Consider the following 20751-nt stretch of genomic DNA (forward strand, 5'->3'; position numbering starts at 1 on the left):
CCTGATAAGGCTAATACTTTAGATGGGCACCCAACCTCTCTGAGAAAGCAAAACCTGAGTGATAAAAGTCATGGTTCCATCTGAAGATACTAAGGCAAAGTATCCCGCACAGAAGGAACAGAAAAGGCAGGAAACACCTGTTTCCTTTAGGAAAAAGAGGAGACATCGGGTGGGGCCTCAAAGGACAGTGGGAGAGCGGAGAGCACCAAGGCCGTGGGGTCCCCCTCCCTACTAACTCCATGGACATGATGCCCCAAATGTGCTTTGGCAGTTCAAGTTTTGGCCCAGTCACATCAGCTGGATTGTCACACAACTAAGGGCTGAGAGAGTTACTGAGGATTTTAAAATAATCAAAATAATACAAAGACAAAACCTTAATGTATTACCCACACAAATACATACTCACAGTATTTAAGATTTAGTATTATGTGTTGAGTTGTTTATGCAGAAGGCAAGTGCTTACAGATGCTTAAATAGCCAATCCAGACAGAATAAGGCAGTTCTGGGGCTCAGATTCACAAACAACCAGAATTGAGATGACTCAACTAGTGCTAGGTTAGTAAACATTTAACACAATCCATGAGCACCGTCCACCCTTCCTTCCCGAGTCCAGGGCAGCTTTCCCACTCTCCTGAGCCCAGAGGGGGTGAAGGTTCAGTAACATGATCTGAAAGGACACATGAAATAGAACATATTTGACACCTCAGATCTGACCCATCTCCCACCTTCCCCAACCATTTCCCTTGAGGAGGAGGCCCACACACAAGCATCCAGTTCAGGAACACCTAGACACAGGGTGGTCACTTGTAAACATCCACCTATAATTAAATTAATATAAATATTCAGACTGCATGGGCCCCTTAAGAGGAATGTCTGTGACTCCAGCCGTCATCTGTCTCACTCAGCCACAGTCTCCTCTAGCGTTTACACCAGAATTCGTGGAAACTTCTCTTTCTGGCTTTGGAATTCTGGGCTGGGAAAACCTTGTGGGGCCTCGTTCCTCCGGGGACCTCTGAAACTGAGATATCCCTCCTGATTCTTAAGCACCACACAAGAGGTTTGGGCCCAGCAATTCCACATCTCTGTGCCTCCTACCAGTCTCAAGTTGGGCATCTAAAAAACATACATAAAATTATTGAGACACTTTATTTTTTTTTTCTAAAATTCTTTCAAAAATGCTATCTAGTTTACAGAACAGCTCTTCAAATTTTGCCTAGCCACAGGTCAAGTGCTTGCTAGCCTCCTAGGGCCAGTGGGTGCCCTGCTGAACAGCAAAGCCACTTAGTTGCCCTCATTATGAGTGAACTAGGCTTGAACAACAAAGGAGGAGAAAGGATGTGGACGGACAGACAGCAAGTGTAGAACACTGTTGTGATGGGATGGGATCGGGGTATGTGGGGGAGGCAGAGGTGGGGAGAAGGATTTAGGGTTCCAATTGTCCAGTGACAAACAGCATAGGCCGCCTGCATCTAGCATCTATGGCTCTTTACTGCCCTAAGAGCTATGGGGACGGCAGTTGGACACATCCCTCTTCCCTCTGCTCCTGCTCCACTGTCCCCCAACAAAACACTCACCTTCATTGGGGTCCTATACCATTGCTGGAAACAGCTGCTTGCTTCTGATCTGAGACTCTTCCAGCTCCTGCTGGTCCCTATAAATACAGTGGAGAATATACTTGGTCTGAGTTAGGAGATCTGGAATTCAAAAGTGAGCCTGACAACCAGTTAGCTATGTGAACCAGGGCAGCCACGTGCCCTCCTTGGTCCCTACGGAGACAGAGAAGAACCTCCCACCCTTCGCCCCTGACAGGCTGTGTGCTCATGGGGGCCCATGTTCCTAGTGGTAAAGCTCAGTCCTTAAGGGGCTGTTCCAGCTCTGACAACTGTATACACCTGAGTAGCCATCACCCAATCAAGACATGGAGCCTTCTCAGCAGCCCAAGCAGCCGCCTTCTGCCCCTTCTAGTTCATTCCCACCACCTCATCAGGGCACAGTCACTCCCTCCCAGGCGTTTATGTGACTCAAATGAAGAATACATACGAGGGCATTTGGGGAAAGCTAAGTAAGGGTTTCTTTCTTGAAAGTGAAGGTGTCTGGATCAATAACAATGGTTCAAAACAATAGTCGAAAGGAAATAAAAGCCTCACATATTCACCAGGGACACTCAAAAAGCACTTGGTAAATTTAAAGACCAATTCTGTGATTTAAAAACACCTCGGAAGTAAAAGCTGCATCCGTAATAATGAGGCTCCCCATGTGAATCCAGGGCCAATGTCGTTCCCACAGGTGGCACTGGAGGCCTCCCCAACCAAGTTCAATCCAAACTAAAACGCCTGCCTACGCCAAGCGTCCCAGAATACTGCTCTGGACTTCCTGACCCTTGCAGCGAGAAGCGAAACAGAAGCACGAGGCGGGAGCTCTGAAGGGAGCAGAGACAATAGTCACCATTTCACATACGACTGTGTCCTTACGGAACTCTAAGGACTGAACCACAACGCTTAAATGTAGCATGTGCGTGGATGAATGTTACAACTGCAGCAGGCGGCAGAGCAGGAAAGAGCATCACAGCACCGTCCAATGCACACGGTTCCAGAACACGCGTAATGCAGAGACACAGCACGACGAGCAACAGCAGGAATTTACTGACAGGAAAGGGCGCGCCTGGCTGCGGTGTGCGAGAACCCTTGACCTGAAATGCTATGTCCTTTCATAGGAAAAATGTAGACTATTGAAAAGATTCTTCTCAATTTATAAATTTAAGGTAACAAAATGATGTCATTGAAATTTTGGAAGGAAGAGGAAAGCTGATATACAACTCCAAAGTTGATTTGGGTAAAAATAATAAACTTGGAAAATGTGGGGATGCAGAATTTTCCCTACTAGGTGCTAAAATATTAAAAAGTTTCATGGTAGAGTATTATAAATAATAAACTCTCTTTTGTGCAAGTAAAATATGCAGGTATACATATGCATGTACACACACACTCACTCGCACACAGAGATACATACATATAAAGACATTGGCAAAAAAATTGCGAGAAATTATCTCGTTGTTAAGTGAAATTTTAAAAAGCCAGGGGCCGGGGAGGAGCCCGGACGCTGTCACCACTCGCTGAGAACCTCTCTGTACTACGTAAAATTTCTTATTGCGGATGTGTATTATTCACTTTGAAAATGTGTCAAAGTGATTATATTATTGTAGGAATTATTGACCATTTTTGTTGGTTGGCTTCCTGTTTTCTAACTTGTCTGATGAGTTTTTAAATGAGGAATCAACACAAGAAATGGAGAGAAAGGAAAACTAGAGGTGAAGAGAGATGTCTGCCATACACCCGCTTCACAGGTCACACAGGAGGGAGAGAGGCAGATGAACACGGGAGAATCAGCACCTCACTGGAGTCCTGGGCAGGAGACAGAGCCTTGGGACACTTCAGGGAGCTCTCACGTCATGTCATGTGGCAAAATAAACTTCACTTTCATTATATAGCTTTATTCTATAAATCAAATCCTTTTAAAAGGCTGCCTAAAAAATTAGAGAAACTTATCTTTTGCTGCATGAAGGAATTTAAAAGGTCATGAACGATGAAAAAACATGTATCAGTAGATTAATTACATAACATGTAAAATTCTGCAGATTAAAATATTAGACGAAATGAAGGAACAAACTTGTGTGACTGCAGGGGCGTGACAGCATGTCTCCGATAGACTCTCAGAGACGTGACAGCAACCATTTCCAAAAAAAAGAGAAGCAAGTGCATGTTGTTTTTTTTCTGGTTATTGAAAAGAACACTAATGTCATATCAAACCTGTTGAACTGATACGAAATAAAACTGTGGATATCCGTGTGTGTGTGTGTGTGTGTGTGTGTGTCTATGTGTGTGTGTGTGTGTGTCTGTGTGTGTGTGTGTGTGTGTGTATGCAGTAAAAAGAACTTCTGCCCATCGACGAAGAAATTTTACTTCGTCTAGGAAGCCATTCAACAAACGTGATCATAAATTGGGACAAATAGTTATTTTCAGATGGATTCATCTTAATCTTGAAATAAATGTAAAATTCTGAAATTATGAGGAATGACTGCAAATTGTGTAACAATCAGGCAGTGAAATGTTACGCAGCCCTAATGCTGTCATTCAGCAGGCATGGAGCGCCCACTCCGGGCCGGCCCTGTTCCAGACCCTGAGGATGCGGTGACCACACTACAGACAATGAGACACGGACAGTCCACAGAGCGACGGTCCACACACCAGGGTGGCGGGCTCCCCGCGCAGCAGCCCCTTCCCCGCTTCGGGTCCCGGTCTCCCTCCACCACCACGTCCCCAGGGGACAGGACCCTGAGCGGCATCGGCCTTTCCCTGTGGCCACCACAGTCCTGGGCACGCAGAGGGGCCAGGATGCTGCACGGCCACAGTCCACTCACCGGCAGAAGCTTTTCTTCCTCTGGGAGCTGTGGGATGACTCTGTCAGCTTCACGTGCTCCTGCTGTTCCAGCTGCTGCTCAGAGTCCGGGGTGGACTGCGGGTTCCCGTTGCTCACGATCTGGTTGTGGGCATTGTCATGAGCCCCGGGCCCTCTCGGAAAACATGAGCAGTAGAAACAGACCTTGGGAGACAGAGAGCTGACTCAGGAGTCCACACCCAGGCTCCCTGCAGGGTCTCAGGGGGCACAGTAGGTTCTCCTGCCCCATGTCCTCCCCAGGCTGTCCCCTCAGGCTGGCACAGACTCAGCACATCCAGGACTCTGCCGCTGGCACCAGGACCCTGTGCTGCGCTACGGGGGTTCAGCACCCCTGCCTGACACCCTCATACCCCAGGGTGCAGGGCTGTGGGTGAAGGTGTCACAAGCTCAGGAAGGACAGGGCATGGCAAAGGGCCAGCTGCCTTCTTACACTCAGCCCAGACCCCCAGGCCAATTCAGAGAGCCAGGCTCAGCCCTATGGGACAAATGGGACCGTGCCCTCCCAGGGCCTTGCTGTGGGAAGGAAGCAGTTGAGGGCCCCATGCCGCCAGGTGCTGGGGAAACCAACTCACTCTATCCACACGGTTGGGGTTCACTCCACAAGCTAGAAGAGAAGGGGTGTCTGCTTAGCAGTGGGGAGGGGCCGCTCAGTGGCTCCTCCCCCCACACAGACAGTGCGAGGGATGGGGCGTGGGCTGAGGATCAGACACTGAACAAGCAGCCCTGGGGACAGGTGACGGGAGAGGGACAGTCCAACTCTGGGACACCGTTCAGAGGGGGAAGAGAAAGGGGAAAAAGTAAAAATAAACGCGTGTCAAATCTCTGTTGGGTTCTGCTCTGACCAGAGCTGTATAAAGCCCCTGACCCTCTCCTCCTGGCTCTTGTCACCAAATACAAGTGCTGACCACCTCTCTGCTCTGACTGGGGACCCTGAAGAACTGGTCCTGCCCTCCCAGACTTGGCCAGGAAGATGAGGTGACTGTCAGCTGTGCATGAGACAAGGACACCGATATGATCCCCACCCTGAAGGGGTGAGGCGGGACATGGAGGGGGGATCACAGGGAAGGGGGTCAGAGCCAGGTCAGAGGAAAACAGGGGGATTTGCCATGTGGAGAGGAGGGATTTCTTGTCTGAGAAACAAAGCAGGAAGTGCGGGAGGTGGCAGAGAGTGCCAGCACCTCCCCATCGACCCGGCCCACCTCACCTTGAAGGATGCGCCTCCTGCAACGACATGCACAGAATAACAGCACCAGGATACACAGGGATCCAACGGAAACTCCAATCTTTAATGCTAAATCGCCTGAGGAGGGAGAGGGAGCGGTGGGCGGCCCAGGGCTGGTGGTCACTTGCTCTCTGGGAACTGAGACCTTCCCACTGGCCTGGATACTTGATTCTTGGTCCACACACTGGAGGTCATTCCGGGAGGTACAGTTACTGGTAATGACCTTCCCCTCGGGGCACCTAGGTACAGACAGGAGAGGATGTGAAAAGATTCTGTGAGGTAAGAGAAGGAAAAAGAAGGTGCAAGCACCCACCCAGTGTCCCCTGACCAGAGTGGAAGAAGAGCGGGCTTCTCCTGTCTGCACGACGGGTCCCCTCACCCCCTTGCTGGGTTGCAGAAGGAGCCGGGTGGGGTACTTCAGCCCATAGGGCTCCCACGCAATGTTCAAGGCGTTCAAGGCGGCTCCCTCAGGAGCTGGGCCTTCTGGTGAGGCTGCCCTGAGCTTCCCCGGGCTGCAGGGGGAGCCCGCAGGAGGGGCCATCTCAGTCCAGGTCAAGGGTCAGAAACCCTGTGGGCATGAGCTGAGCCTCACCCTTCAGTCAGCCTTTAATACAGGCACCTCTTTGTTCCCCCTGTTGACTGTCCCTACAATCACAGCCAACACTGGAGGTCAGAGAAGAGCAAATTACTCTTGGCCCTTAAATTCAAGAAATAGGGGAAAGATACATCTTATGGTGGTCACAGGTGCCTGGCTTAGGGAACCCTGAAGGACCTACATGCTCTGTGTTATTATGACACTGTAGGCCGTGGGGACTTCTGTCTTCATGGACCCTTTCCTGAATAATAAAGTATTTTAAAGTATTTTCTCACTGAATTGGAATAGATTCAGGTTGGGGTCTATTCCATTTTATTTTCTTCAGATTAAAAAAAAAACAAAAAACAAAAAACCAAGGTCTGTTATTTCAGAGGGCTCCGAAAGGTATCATGGGCCCTACGAAGCAGTCTATCGCGCAAACAGAAAACTCATCCTGCCGGGCGGACACCGGGCAAGGAGGTGTGGGCAGGGCGCGCGGCGGAGGGCACGGCGAGGACACGCGGATAGTCGAGGAGGGACCGCGGGACGCTCAGAAGACCCCACAGGCACAGGGAAGATCTGGGGGACGGGGGGGGGTCTCCGTGGGGGTTCCCCTGAGTTGCTGGGGCTCCCTGGCTGCCACGTCTCACCCACTGCTGCACGGCTGGCAGAACTCAGGGGAATTTTCTTCGCGGTAAGTGCCAGGTTTGCACTGACACACCGTGTCCGTGGTCCTAGTGCATGAACGAACCTGCTCTTCACCTGGAGACACAGGACAAGGCGTGGGGTGTGCGCTTCCACACGTGGCCCTCTCCCCTCCTCACCGCCTCTCTCCCCACCCACTCACTTCACCAAATAATTTAGGGGACCATTATCTGCACACAAAAGAGCCACCGTGCACCTGTCACCAATAAAGGCGTATAAAAAAGACCGCAATTCATTATTTATTACATCGGAATTGAGAGGAAATATCTGTTAGCTCACAGGGTCACCAAGAAGGGCAGGGACCCTGGATGGAGAGGAACCCTTGGGTGACTTCCTCAAACCTAGCTCTGCTATAGAGGCAGAGGGGCCTTAGGCCATGAAGGCTAAGGGAGGCGGAGCACCGGCCAGGAGCACGGAGCACAGGGCTGAGATTGGCCTGGCCCTGGAGCAGGTCCTGGTCCCCGCTCCAGACAGCACTTCTCCACATGGCCACACCTTCTGTGCTGTAACCATAGAGTGCCCCCATCGAGGGACAGACTGTCACCTTCTTTCCAACTGATAGTCTGAGAGATTTATGCCTGTGTGACATGCATTATAAAAATAATTTCTGTTTTCATTTTATTTTACTGACCAATGTCATATCATAAAAAAGGGTACGGTGGAGACCAAGGTGGCCTGAAAATCAGGTTTCTGAGTCCCCGTTTGATACAATTCCCACCTCGTCCCCCACCATCCTAACTGTGGGCAGAGGGTCCCCATGGTCTCTACCTGGGTAGCACTGAGAACACCTTAGGCAAGCTGAGAGGTTGTTCATATAATTGGTGAAATCCACGCCATCTCTGCACGACATACAGTCTCCAGTGTATTCCGATAAGTAGAACCCTGGGAACGGAGAGAAAAGCTGGTTAGTGAATCCTCAGAGGACTCCCACAGGCTGGCCGTGGTGGCTGGGGACGCCGCTGTGGGCCGTGGGCCGTTAGCGGAATCCGAAGAGGGAAATCCACTCTACCCGGCCTTACCCTTTACTCGTTTCTGCATCTACCACATACCTTAGACCAGTACTGCCCACAGAAATGTATCACAAGCCATACGTGAAATTCAAATGCACAGTTGCCACATTTAAAGAATAAAAAGAGTCCCAATTAATTTCAACTACGTATTTTTTAACCTTAAATATCCAACATAGTATCATTGCAACATGTAACCAATATAAAACATTGAGGTATTTTCTTTTCCTTAATACCTCACACAAAAACTGAAACCCATGCTCCCTCCACAGTGTCCAGGCTCCTGTGTGATTTGTTCCCACTTGTCCTTGTGACCTCTTTATCCCCCACTTACCCCAACTGCCCCACAGGTTTGCTCCCACAAGCCCAGCTCTTGCCCCTGGGACCGTGGTTCCTGCGGGGGCCCTGTGAGGACCACTCTGCCTGGCTCCCTGCACCAGAGGCAGTGGCTCCCTGCGTCAAAGTCACCATCCCGTCACCATCCCTGGAGGCCTCGCCACCCCGGGCTGTCCCACCCGCCCCTCATCATCCTCACAGTTCCTATCTCGTCCCTCTGACCGTCACGGTCATCTGTCTGACTGCTGCCACCCAGAAAGGAGAGCTCCGGCCGGGCAGGGGCCTCGCGCCCTCTGCTAGCTCAGTGTCCGGCACACGGAAGGTATGTAATAAACACCTGCAGATCAAGAACCAGGAACTGTGGGAATCAGAGGGCTGGCAGGACATGGAGACAAGGGCGGCCGAGGGGTGCGGATCAGTCTCAGAATGTACCTGGCGGGCACCACTTAGTTGAGGGGCTCCTCCTCAATGCCCGTAGGGCAGTTAGTTGCTGGTGAACTCTGTCCTGCCCTGTGGCTGCGGCTGAGGCAGACAGGACCTGTGGGACAAAGCAGGGACAGGCGTGAGTGGCTTCCGGACTCTCTTCCTCGCAGAACCCCTCTCACGTTCCCTTCACCCCAACTGCCAAAAGCAGACAGAACTGGCTGGGATTTTCTTCCTGCTTTCTCAAAATACTCTATGTAATTTCTCTCATTTCATTTTCATTGAGCTTCATTCTGTAGTCGGAAAACAGTCTGTCTAGTGAGATACCCACGTTCACAGAAGAGAACGAGTCTTCAGAAGCTGTTGCATGTCTGCTCTGTGAATGTCCATTAACTCAAGCTGGTCGATAGTGCCCAGAGCCCATAACTTACTGAGTTTTCATCTACCCCTTCCCTCAATTGCTGGTTATAATCTCTCTTTCATCCTGCTGACTTTTTCCTTCATGTATTTTGAAATCGTATTAGTCATAGACACACATATGGTATTTTGAAATGTATTAGTCACATACACACTCCCTGATAAGTCAACGCTTTTCACATTACAAAACTTCCCTCTTTCTCTCTATAACAGTCTTTGTTTTGAAATCAACTTACCTTATGTTAAGGCGGCCAGCTGACTTCTTACCCTCACTCTTTGAATGTTATACCTTTTTCCATCCATTTCCTTTCCATTTGTCTGTGTCCTGCTTTTAAGTTCATCTCAAATAGACAGTACATAGTTGGGTTCTTCTGTCTCGTCCTCCCTAACCAGTTCTACCTGTGTACTGCAGCATTTAGTGGATTTAAAGTAAATGCGATACTGATATTGCTGAAATCAGTGAACACACTTCCACTCCTAAAGGAAGGGGGCGCCAGCCTGTGGGGCCCTGAGATCTTTTCTGCACAGCCCTTGTCTTTGTGGTCGTGCAAGGAAGTGACAGGAAGAACGGGGGAGGCTTTCCAGGCTCCACTCCGGGGCTGGAAGGAAAAGTTGTGGATGGAAGACAGCGGAGAAAGTTACTTTTGGACGACGACAGTTTTAACCTGTCTGCCAAAAGAGAGTTGGAGAGAGAGGGTGAGGGAGGGAGGAGGAAGGAGAGGGAAAGAGGAAAGAAGGAAAAATCCACCTGTTTGTCACTCTGTGACTTGCAAGGCCTGGGACCGCTGCTCGGGGCCGCCGGGGCCAAGCACCGGGAGGGGCAGCGCGCGCGTCTCCCTCTGGCCCGGCGCGTCCTGCCGGCCCGGGGAACCCGCTCGTCCCCGGACTCTGCCCGACCTGCCCCGCCCACCCGGTCACCCCGGCAGGAACCCCGCGACGCGGCCCTGCTCCCCCGTCCCCTCCCGGCCACCAGGCGCGCCTTCCCGAGGCAGGAGCGGCGGTGGGGACTCACCGGCAGCAGGGCAGCTAAGGTGACGATCAGGGCCCAGGGGCCGCACAGCCCGGGCCCGGCTCCCCGCGCCGGCCCGCGGACTGGGGCGCGCCCCGCGGAGGCACCCGAGGAAGCCAGCGCGCCGGGTCCCCGCAGAGCCATCGGGGATCGTGCGTGTTTTGCGCGGCGCCGAGGTCCTTGCGGCCTGCCCGGTGCGCGGGGCGGGGTCGCCGTCTGTACCCCGCCAGGTCGTCACTTTATACCACGCCCACGCGGAAGCTGTCTACCGGGGGAACGAAGCGGCAGCGTAAACTTTCTGCTTAGGTACACCTGCCTAATAGCCTGATATCACGCAGGGGATGTGGGTGAAGATGTCACAAGCATCAGGAAGGACAGGGCTTGGCAAATAGCCAGCTGCCTTCTTACCCTCAGCCCAGTCCCCTGGGTCACTTCAGAGAGCCGGTCTCAGCCCTATGGGACAAATGGGACCCTGCCCTCCCAGGGCCTTGCTTTGGGAAGGAAGCGCTTCCTGAGGGCCCCATGCCACCAGGTGCTGGGGTAACCAACTCATTCTATTTATACAGTTGGGGTTCACAAACTAGAAGAGAAGGGGTGTCTGCTTAGCAGTGGGGAGAGGCTGCTCAGTGGCTCCCGCCTCCCCCTGCCCCCCACTACCACAAGGACAGTGTGAGGGATGGGGCGTGGGCTGGGGATCAGACACTGAACAAGCAGCCCTGGGGACAGGTGACGGGAGAGGGACAGTCCAACTCTGGGACACCGTTCAGAGAGGGAAGGGAAGGGGGAAAAGTAAAAATAAACGTGTATCGAATCTCTGTGGGGTTCAGCTCTGACCAGAGCTGCATAAAGCCCCTGACCCTCTCCTCCTGGCTCTTGTACCAAAGACCGGCGCTGACCACCTTTCTGCTCTGACTGGGGACCTTGAAGAACTGGTCCTGCCCTCCCAGACTTGGCCTTGGAGATGAGGTGACTGTCAGCCGTGAGACAAGGACACTGATATGATCCCAACCCTGAAGGGGTGAGGTGGGGCATGGAGGGGGATCACAGGGAAGGGGGTCAGAGCCAGGCCAGAGGAAAACAGGGGGATTTGCGATGTGGGGAGGAGGGATTTCCTGTCTGAGAAACAAAGCAGGAAGTGAGGGAGGTGGCAGAGAATGCCAGCACCTCCCCATCGCCCGCAAACCTCACCTTGAAGGATGCTCCCCCTGAGACAACATGCAAATGTGGTCACCAGCAGCAGCAGGAGACACAGAGACAGGACTGTAACCCCGACTGCACCTCCAATCACCAGCTGTGCATGGCCGAGGAGGGAGGGGGAGCGGTGGTCGTCCCAGGCCGGTGGGCACTGGCTCTCCTGCACCGGGACCTCCCACTGTCCTCAGTACCTGATTCTCCCTTGACACACTTGAGGTCACACCAGAGGACACAGGGTCTGGTGACGATCATCCCCTCATGACACCTAGGCACACACACAGGGAGGTTGTGAACGGGCTCTGTGAGATAAGAGGGGAGAAGGAGGAGGAACCTCCTGCCTAGTGTCCCCCACCCGATTGTGGGGGAAGAGCCGGCCTTTCCTGTCTACCTGACGGATCCCCTCACGTTGCCTTTAAATCCAATGTGTATTTTTCACTCACAACGTATCTCAATTCAGAGGAAACATTTGAAGCGCTCCGTTCCACACAGGCCTGGCGACTGCCGTGCCGGCCAGCACAGCCCGGGGCCCTGGAGTGAGCTCCTCCATGAGCTCCTAGTCGGTGGGAGACACGAGGAGGCACAGAAACCATACAGCAGTCAGAGAACAGCCTCCGTTACAGCTCATGCTCTACGGCGGCAGGAAAACGGAAGGGACGATGGGTCCCACCTGTAGAGAGTCAATGACCCAGAGAAGGGGCCCAAAGCTGCCCTGCGACGCAGAGACGCTCCCCAGGCACCCGGCTGAGGACGTGCCAGGTCTCAAGGCTCAGTCTTCACCTCCAGGGTCCTGTTCCTTCAGGCGACCTCAGTCTCTCTGCAGAATCTCTCTGTCTTCTCTGAGTCTTACTTATCAATATTGAAAGATACTCTGGAGAGACCAACTTTCCCATAACTTTCCGTAATAATGTTACGATGATAGAACTTCCTGCCAATGATAAAATGTGACTCTTCATAATAGTGCTGGACCAAGTAAGACAACGGCTGGAAATAACAAAGTTTCTTCCTTATGCTCTTCCTATTAGCAAATTAACACTAGGCGGAGCCAAGAGTTAATTATACTACATGCAACCACAAAAGTACTACAAAAATATAAGAAAATTTTTTACAAGTCTGGATCTCTTCAGCATGACAAGAAACTATAAAACTTAAATAAAATCAGCTCCATAAAAATTAAGAAGAAAACTCTGCATGGAGAAAAAATTGGAAAACAAATCACATTTAGAATTATAATTGCCTTAATTTATGAAAATTCATGATGAACTAGAAAAAAGACCAAAGAAATAGTAGACTTGAACAATAAAATAAACCAACTAGACCTAGCACATACTGATTAGAGCAGAAATTAATAAAACTGAGAGTAGAAAAATGACAGAGAAAGTCAACAAAACTGAATGCTGGTTATTTGAAAAGACCAGCAAAATTGGTGACAGCCCATTGACTAAGAAAAAGAAAAGACTCAACTTATTAGAATCAGAAATAGGAAGGGGAATACCAGTGCGCACCTCACAGAAATAAAAAGGATTGTAAGAGAATCGTATGTACCTTGGTGTGCCAACAAATTAGAAAACTTACACGAAATAGACAGATTCCGTATGGAGTTTAATCAGGGACCAGCGTGAGCGGCTTCCAGACGCTCATCCCTCCCAGCGCCCGTCTCACATGCCCTTCTTCCCAGCCTCGAAAACTAAACGGAGCTCGGACCTTCATTCCAGCTCTAAAACTCGGAAACATTCGTCTGCATTCACATTTGTCTCTTTGCCTGTTGGGACCAATCAAGTAATATACACTTGATAAACGTTCTTTTATTCTTTTCTCTTACTATAAAATAGTGAGAAAGGACAGGAAAATTTTTATAAGAATAACAAATTTACATCCCATCAACCAGAATTTGCATCCATTAATATCTTACTCACTAAGTTCTACTAGTTTGAGACCTCCAGATTTGTCCTTCTTTGTCAAGATTCTTTCTCAAGATTATTTTGGCTACTTGGAGCCTCTTGTGATTGTATATAAATTGGGGTTTCCTATGTCTGCAAAAAGCACAGTAGGGATTTTGAAATGGAGGGCTTTGAGTAATATTGACATCTTTACAATATCAAGTCCCCCAATCCATTAACCAAGATGTCTTTGCATTTATTTATGTCTTCTTTAATTTCTTTCATCAATGTTTTGTAGTGTTCAGTGTACAAGTATTCCTATTTTACTGTTTTTGGTGCTATTGTAAATTAAACTGTTTTAATTTCCTTGTTATATTGCTTATCCTTAGTGTATAGAAACGCAAGTGATTTGGGGGTGTTGATTTTGTATCTTGCAACTTTGAGAAATTTGTTTAACAGGGTTTTTTTCTTGTGGAATCTTTAGGGGTTTCTATATACAAGATCATGTCTGTGAACAGAGATAATTGTGCTTCCTTTCTGATTCCTTTACTTGTCTAATTGCTCTGATGTTAGCTGTGGGTTTTTAATGTAAGACTTTAATTATGTTGAGAGAGTTTCCTTCTGTTCCTAGTATTTTTGTGTGTGTTTTTATCATGAAAGAGTGTCGAATTTTGTCAAGTATTTTTTCAACAACGATGATGTGGTTTTCATCCTTTGTTCTTTTAATGTAGTCATTTTCCTTTTTTTTAACTTTTAGAAACTCTTTATTTTCTGCCCGCCTTATTTCCATTTTGTTTAAGAGTCTGTGGAAGAACAGCTAAGACCGTTCAATGGTTGTTCCTACCTACTCGGCGGCCTCAGCAGTGGGGGCTGCAGACCTGTCTTCAAGGAAACTGCCGAATTTGCACAGAGGCACGTGTAACACCTTCACACCAGTCCGTGACCTCAGGTTGAGCAGTCCTGAGTAATGTTCATATGCTGAACCATTCTAGCATTTCAGGAACAAATCCCACTTGGTCATGGTGTGTAATGCTTTCAATGTGATGACGTATTTGTTTGCTAGTGTTTGGTTGAAGGTTTCACATCAGTATTTATCAGGGCCGTTAGTCTGCAGTTTCTTGTGGTGTCTCTGTGTGGTGTTGGCATCAGGGTAATGCTGAGTTAAGAAGTGTTCTCTCCTCTTCAACTTTTTTGGAGGCGTTTCGGGAGGCTTGGTGTTGATTCTTCTTTTAAATGTTTGGTAGAATACACTAGTGAAGCTGTCTGCTCCTGGGCTTTTCTTTGTTGGGTGGTTTTGAAATTACTGATTCGATCTCCTTGCAAGGTAATAGCTCTGTTCAAATTTTCTGTTTCTTCATGATTCAGCCTTGGTATGTGATGTGTTTCTAGGATTTTATCCATCTCATCTAGGTGACCCAGCCTGTTGACCAGCAGCTGTTCATAGTATTCTCTTATAATCTTTTTTATTTCTATATTCAATTATTATGTCCACTTTTTCACTTCTGATTTTAGGTATTTGAGTATTTTCTCTCTCTTTTTTATTAGTCGATCTTGTTAAAGATACATCTCTTTCGCTGATCTTCGTTCCATTGACTTTTCTGTATTGTTTTCCTATTCTCTAGTTCATTTATCTCTGCTCCAGTCTTTATTATTTCTTATTTTACTAGCTTTGAGTTTACTTTGCTCTTCATTTTGTATTTCCTTAGGGTATAAAATTATGCTGTCGATTTGAGATCATTCCTCTTTTTTAACTCGCAGCTGTACATTTCCCTCTCTGACTGTTTCGCCGGATCACATAGGTTTGCTATGGTGCATTTTCCGTCGTCTCAAGATGTTTTCTAGTTTCTCTTGTAATTTCTTCTTTGACCCATTAGTCATTTAAAAGTGCATTGTTTAACTTCCACATTTTTATAGATTTTCCAGCTTTCCTTCTGTTATTGATTTCTAGTTTCATTTCCTTACATTTGGAAAAGATATTTTTTGTTTTCACTCTTTTACAATTTAAGACTTGTTTTGTGACCCAACATATGGAACATTCTGGAGAATGCTTCGTGTGCCCTTGAATAAAACATGTATTCTGCTATTGAGTGGAGTGTTCACACACACACACGCACACACAGACACACACATAGAATTTTACAAATGGGGATATACAATGGGCAAATTTTTAAAAACATAGGATACAGGATCAAATGTTAAGTAATGCTCTTCAGGTTTAAAAAGGCACTTGACAAAATGTCCCCCCGAATAGCCTATCAATGTCCTATTAAATACCAAAGCATCACAGAAAAAGATAAAAAAGCAATTCAGAATAGGATCTCTGTGCAATAACTAATATCTCATGGACAACTGGAGAATCTAAATGGAGTCTGAGGATGAGCTAGCAGTAACGTATTGCTGTTAATTTCCTGATTTTTAAGGTTGTTTTGTGGTTATAGGAGAGAACGTTTTTATTTGTGAGAGACACCCAGTGAAGTGTTAAGCGTGACATGCATTTTGTCACTGACCTGTTCTCAGTGGTTTGAGAAAAAGTTTTTGGTATAGTTTTTGCAGCTTTTCTGTATTTTGAGAGTGTTTTAAGTGGACAGTTAACTTTTAAAAGTTGGGCCTGCTCTGCAGTCAAGTAACAACTCGCCTCCTTTTCCTGCTGACACAAACCTATTGCCCCCTGAGCTCCCTGACTCGCACCCTTTGACCTGCTAGGTGCACTGGTTAGTTCTAGCAGGTGTTCTCTGCAAGCGAAGGAAGTTTTACCCCTTCCTTCCTGATCCTTATGTCCCTCTCCCCTGGCCAGGACCCAGAATACAATCCCGAAAAGATGGCATCAGCACGAACACCCTTGGGCTTGGTCTCAGTAATCGAGGGGAAGCATTCAAGGCTTGGCCATGGTAGGTGAAGTTACCTGTAGCTTTTTAATACATGAACTTTATCAGATTGAGGTAGTTCCCTTCTGTCCGCAATATAAAGAGAACTTATTTTTAATCAAGAATGTGTGTTAAATTTTGTCAAATGCTTATTCTGTATCAATGAACATGTCCATAGAGTTTTTCTCCTTTACACGATTAATATAGTAACACCGATTAATTTTCAGACTGGCATCTTAGAACCCACGTTATCCACTCACCCGGGAAGGTGAGTCTGGAGCCTGGTGAGCGACGCATTGCAAGCGGCTTGGGAAACCTGGGGAGCACACATGACCATTCCTTTTTATAGGACGGTTCTGAATCACAAGGAAATGAGGCAGAGGCACAGATAACCCCAAGGGTGACGAAGGTGCAAAGAGCTCGGATGGGCTGCCCGGGCAGAGGTGACAAGGCCAAGGGTGGCAGGAACCCTGGTGGACCTGGAGGGACAATTCCACATGGACGGGATTACAGACAGGTATGACGTCCAAGTAATTGGCGAGAGGTGATGTCGAGTGGGGTTGGGGGAGGAGGCTCTGCAGTATGTGGCTGTCTCTGCTTGAGGGACCAGAGCGTAGCTGAGATCTGAGAGAGAGAGAGAGAGAGAGAGAGAGAGAGACAGAGAGAGAGCGACAGAGAGAGAGAGACAGAGAGAGAGACAGAGAGAGACAGAGAGAGAGAGAGAGAGAGAGACAGAGAGAGACAGAGAGAGACAGAGAGAGACAGAGAGAGAGAGCGCTGTCCCAATTCTTCAGATGTACAGACTCTGCTCACCCTGGCTCCTCCCAGATCATCATTTCCTTCCTCTACCAGCAGTGCAAGTGACGTATATTAGACTGTTCTAGAGTCAGGTGTCATTCTCTTCTGGTTTGTGTTTCCTGGTAACAATCCACCTTCCCCTCACTCTTTCTCTTCTAGGGTCTGAAACCCTGAAAGCTGCCCTGCTGATATCAAACCGAGCAACTGTGGCAATTACGTCAGACTTGTTCTCACTTGGTCTGACATCTGCCTCCTCACAAGTTGTGGCTTTGGGGGTTTTCCTTATTGTTTTGAGTTGTAAAAAGTCCGCAAGTTAACATTTGCCCTCTGGTCTCTGTGGTTCAGACCACCATCAATGAGGTTCATGATTCTGAAAAAGCCACTTCCCTTCCTCTCTAAAAATGTTTATTATTGTTGAGCTAGGGGGGCATTAAATGATCTCACAGGGAGATCCCTCCCGCAGTGACCCTGTGTAAAGTGAGTGCAGGCCTCATAGACGAATTCTTACCTGGTGATTAGACAGCAGAGGACCCAGAGAGGCTGCTCATCACTCCCGACCAGCTCCTCCAACAATGAAGTTTCTGTGTCTCAAACAGCTCATCCGGACATATGGACAATGAAGGTCCATACATGGTTTGGATGTTTTGAAAATGAAATGAGTTAATATATATATACAATGCTTAGAACAGAGCTTGGCAAATGGTAAGTGCTCTATTTAAGCATAGGCTGTGGTTAGTAAAATCATTACCATTAATGCTGATTTTAATCAAAGCCACATTTTCCAAGGAAACAATAACATAACCTGAGGACTTGGGATTCCATGGCCACACTTGTGCCAGACAAAACAGAAGAATGACATTCACAGTTGCCATCACAGCCTCTCTGGAGGTGGGGTGAGCCGGGGCTGGTGGGATCTCACAGTGTTTTCTCTAAGTCTTTTAGGTCCCCGGTCTCATCTTCTCCCTGGACTGTGAGCTCCCAGGAGCAGGATAAACTCAGGTCATGGGTTTCCCTCCCACAGGGACCAGACTTTCCCAGATTGAAGGGCTCATCAACTCCTTGGTGGGTGAGTGACAGCTCCCTCCCCTGGGACACAAAGGAAGTGAGGCCAGGGATGGCCTGGGTAGACTGCCTGAGGACAGCTTCCAGGCTGCACAGCTCAGGGAGGGGACCCAGAAGGAGGCCCGTGGCCTCTTTTGAGGAGACACAGCTGGGAGCCTCATCTAGTGCTAGTTTGGGGAAAAGGAAAGAGTAAAGTGGACGAGTGAGCAGGAACGAAGCAAGGTCAGGCCTGAGATGAGAAGGGATGGCAAAGGAGGATCGTGAAGGATTAAGACAGCAACTTGCGGACCCCATAGCTTCAGGTGATTCTCAGAAGCAATGGGCAGGGACAAGAAGGAAGAGTCCAAGGGGGAGCAGCTCTATATCCAGGATACTTACTAAAGGGAAGGGCAAAAGGAGGGGCCGTGGGGCATCCCAGGAACTCCAGGTGAGAGGGGGAGCCAGGGCCTAAAGCCCAAGGGGAGTGGAAATGGGTGTCTGTGAGCTGGCAGGCCTGAGCCACCTGACCCACTGACGAGGATGCAGAAAGGCAAATAGGGAGAGAAAGTGTAGGTGGCCCAGGAGGTGTAGGAAGCCCACAAGAGCAGGGCCACAGATGGACCCCAGCAACTAGGGCGAGCTCTCCCCTCAGGGACCCACTGCCCATTCCCAAGGGCTGCCAGAGCTGGTCTGCACCATGCAGAAGGCCAGCAGGCCCAGGTGCAACCCAGACACAGCTGGGGTGGGGGAGGGGGAGCCAGGCCAAGGCTGGGGTCCCTCTCTCAGGGGAAAGGATGGTGGGGGGGGGGGCTGAAGTTTAGTCCCCTATAAACCTAGCCCTTGGAAGCCCAGAGTCAGAGCAGGAAACCCACCCATGACCAGCAGCCTAAAGGCATCAGCGGGAAGGGAAGGAGTGAGCCCCACACCCTGTACTCCTCAAGTCACTCAGAGCTGCTCCAGAGGAGAAGGGGAGAATATGAAGAAAAAAACAACACACCTCTTTTTATATCAACACTCACATTTATTTCGCTTATACATTTATAAATATGAGTATTTTGTACCTAACAACCTTCTTCATATTGCTTGATGTTTCCAACAAATTCTTCAAATAGGGACCTTCACCAGAGAGGTGCATGAAAAGATGTCCGACCATTAAACAAATCTAACAAAGCACATTTGCATTGTGTATACAGCAATGAAGAAGACAATTTCATGGTCTCATGACACTTCTCTCTGGTGGAAGACACACAATAGACTTGTGAACAAAGAAAGAAAACTGACGAACACTGATGAGGCTAATACTTTAGATGGGAACTCAACCTCTCTGAGAAAGGAAAACCCGAGTGATAAAAGTCGTGGTTCCACCTGAAGATACGAAGGCCAAGTATCCTGCACAGAAGGAACACAAAAGGCAGGAAACACCTGTTTCCTTTAGGAAAACGAAGAGACATCGGGTGGGGCCTCAAAGGACAGTGGGAGAGCGGAGAGCACCAAGGCCGTGGGGTCCCCCTCCCCACTAACTCCATGGACATGATGCCCCAAATGTGCTTTGGCAGTTCAAGTTCTGGCCCAGGCACATCAGCTGGATTGTCACACAAGACAACACTCACGGTTTTGAGATGGAAAAAAGCAAAAACCCTGAGAAGCCTTTCCTCCATAAAATTTCACTGAAGTGACTGGAATACTATGAAGTGTTTTGTAAACTAAGGGCTGAGAGAGTTATTGAGGATTTTTAAAAATGAGAAAAAATGATACAAAATCTTAATGTATTAGCCATACAAATACTACTCAGAGTATTTAAGATTTAGTATTATGTGTTGAGTTGTTTATACAGAAGGCAAGTGCTTACAGATGCTTAAATAGCCCATCCAAAACGAATAAGGCAGTGCTGGGGCTCAGATTCACAAACCACCAGAAGTGCCAGGGCCCAAATAGTGCTACGTTAGCAAATATTTAACACAATCCATGAGCACCGCCCACTCTTCCTCCCTGAGAACAGAGAAGCTTCCAACTCCCCTGAGGCCAGGCGGGGCTGAAGGTTCAGTAACATGATCCGAAATGGCACATGACATAGAACATATTTGGCACCTCAGATGTAACCCATCTCCTACCCTCCTCACCCATTTCCCTAGAGGAGAAGGAGGCCCACGCACAACCATCCAGTTCAGGGACATCTACACACAGGGCTGGTCACTTGAAAACATCCACCTATAATTAAATTAATATAAATATTCAGACTGCATGGGCCCCTTAAGAGGAATGTCTGTGACTCCAGCTGTCATCTGTCTCACTCAGCCACAGTCTCCTCTGGTGTTTACAGGCAGAAGTTGTGGAAACTTCTCTTTCTGGCATTGGAATCCTGGGCTGGGAAGACCAACGTGGGGCCTCGTTCCTCCAGGGACCCCCGAAACTGAGATGTACCTCCTGAATCCTAACCACCACACAAGAGGTTTGAGACCAGCCGTTCCACATCTCTGCGCCTCCTACCAGTCTCAGGTTTTGCATCTAATCAACATACAAAAAATTATTGAGACATTTTACATTTTACTGTTTTTGATGCTATTGTAAATTAAACTGTTTTAATTTCCTTGTTATATTGCTTATCCTTAGGGTATAGAAACGCAAGTGATTTGGGGGTGTTGATTTTGTATCTTGCAACTGATAAATTTGTTTAATAGGGTTTTTTCTTGTGGAATCTTTAGGGTTTTCAATATATAAGATCGTGTCTATGAACAGAGATAATTGTACTTCCTTTCTGATTCCTTTCCTTGTTTAATTGCTCTGATGTTAGCTGTGGGTTTTTAATGTAAGACTTTAATTATGTTGAGA

The 20751-nt window shown here is 48.4% G+C and overlaps 2 protein-coding genes across 2 annotated transcripts; one reads left to right on the forward strand and one right to left on the reverse strand.

Moving 5' to 3' along the window:
* Positions 1 to 2973: 2973 nt before the first annotated feature.
* Positions 2974 to 10350, reverse strand: LOC107509196 (tumor necrosis factor receptor superfamily member 10D-like). The gene is given in 9 exon segments (XM_036233972.1): positions 2974 to 4330; positions 4333 to 4455; positions 4458 to 4599; positions 5028 to 5059; positions 5660 to 5916; positions 6902 to 7013; positions 7725 to 7838; positions 8732 to 8837; positions 10152 to 10350. Coding segments are annotated over 9 exon segments (1161 nt in total). The 5' UTR covers positions 10293 to 10350; the 3' UTR covers positions 2974 to 4196.
* On the forward strand, positions 9680 to 20450 carry LOC107509213. The gene is given in 7 exon segments (XM_036233976.1): positions 9680 to 9835; positions 16014 to 16107; positions 16311 to 16351; positions 16433 to 16600; positions 17816 to 17947; positions 20243 to 20266; positions 20268 to 20450. Coding segments are annotated over 7 exon segments (606 nt in total). The 5' UTR covers positions 9680 to 9757; the 3' UTR covers positions 20337 to 20450.
* Positions 20451 to 20751: the final 301 nt, after the last annotated feature.

Source organism: Rousettus aegyptiacus, unplaced genomic scaffold (assembly GCF_014176215.1).
Source record: "Rousettus aegyptiacus isolate mRouAeg1 unplaced genomic scaffold, mRouAeg1.p scaffold_m13_p_16, whole genome shotgun sequence".
In the NCBI taxonomy this organism is placed as follows: Eukaryota; Metazoa; Chordata; class Mammalia; order Chiroptera; family Pteropodidae; genus Rousettus; species Rousettus aegyptiacus.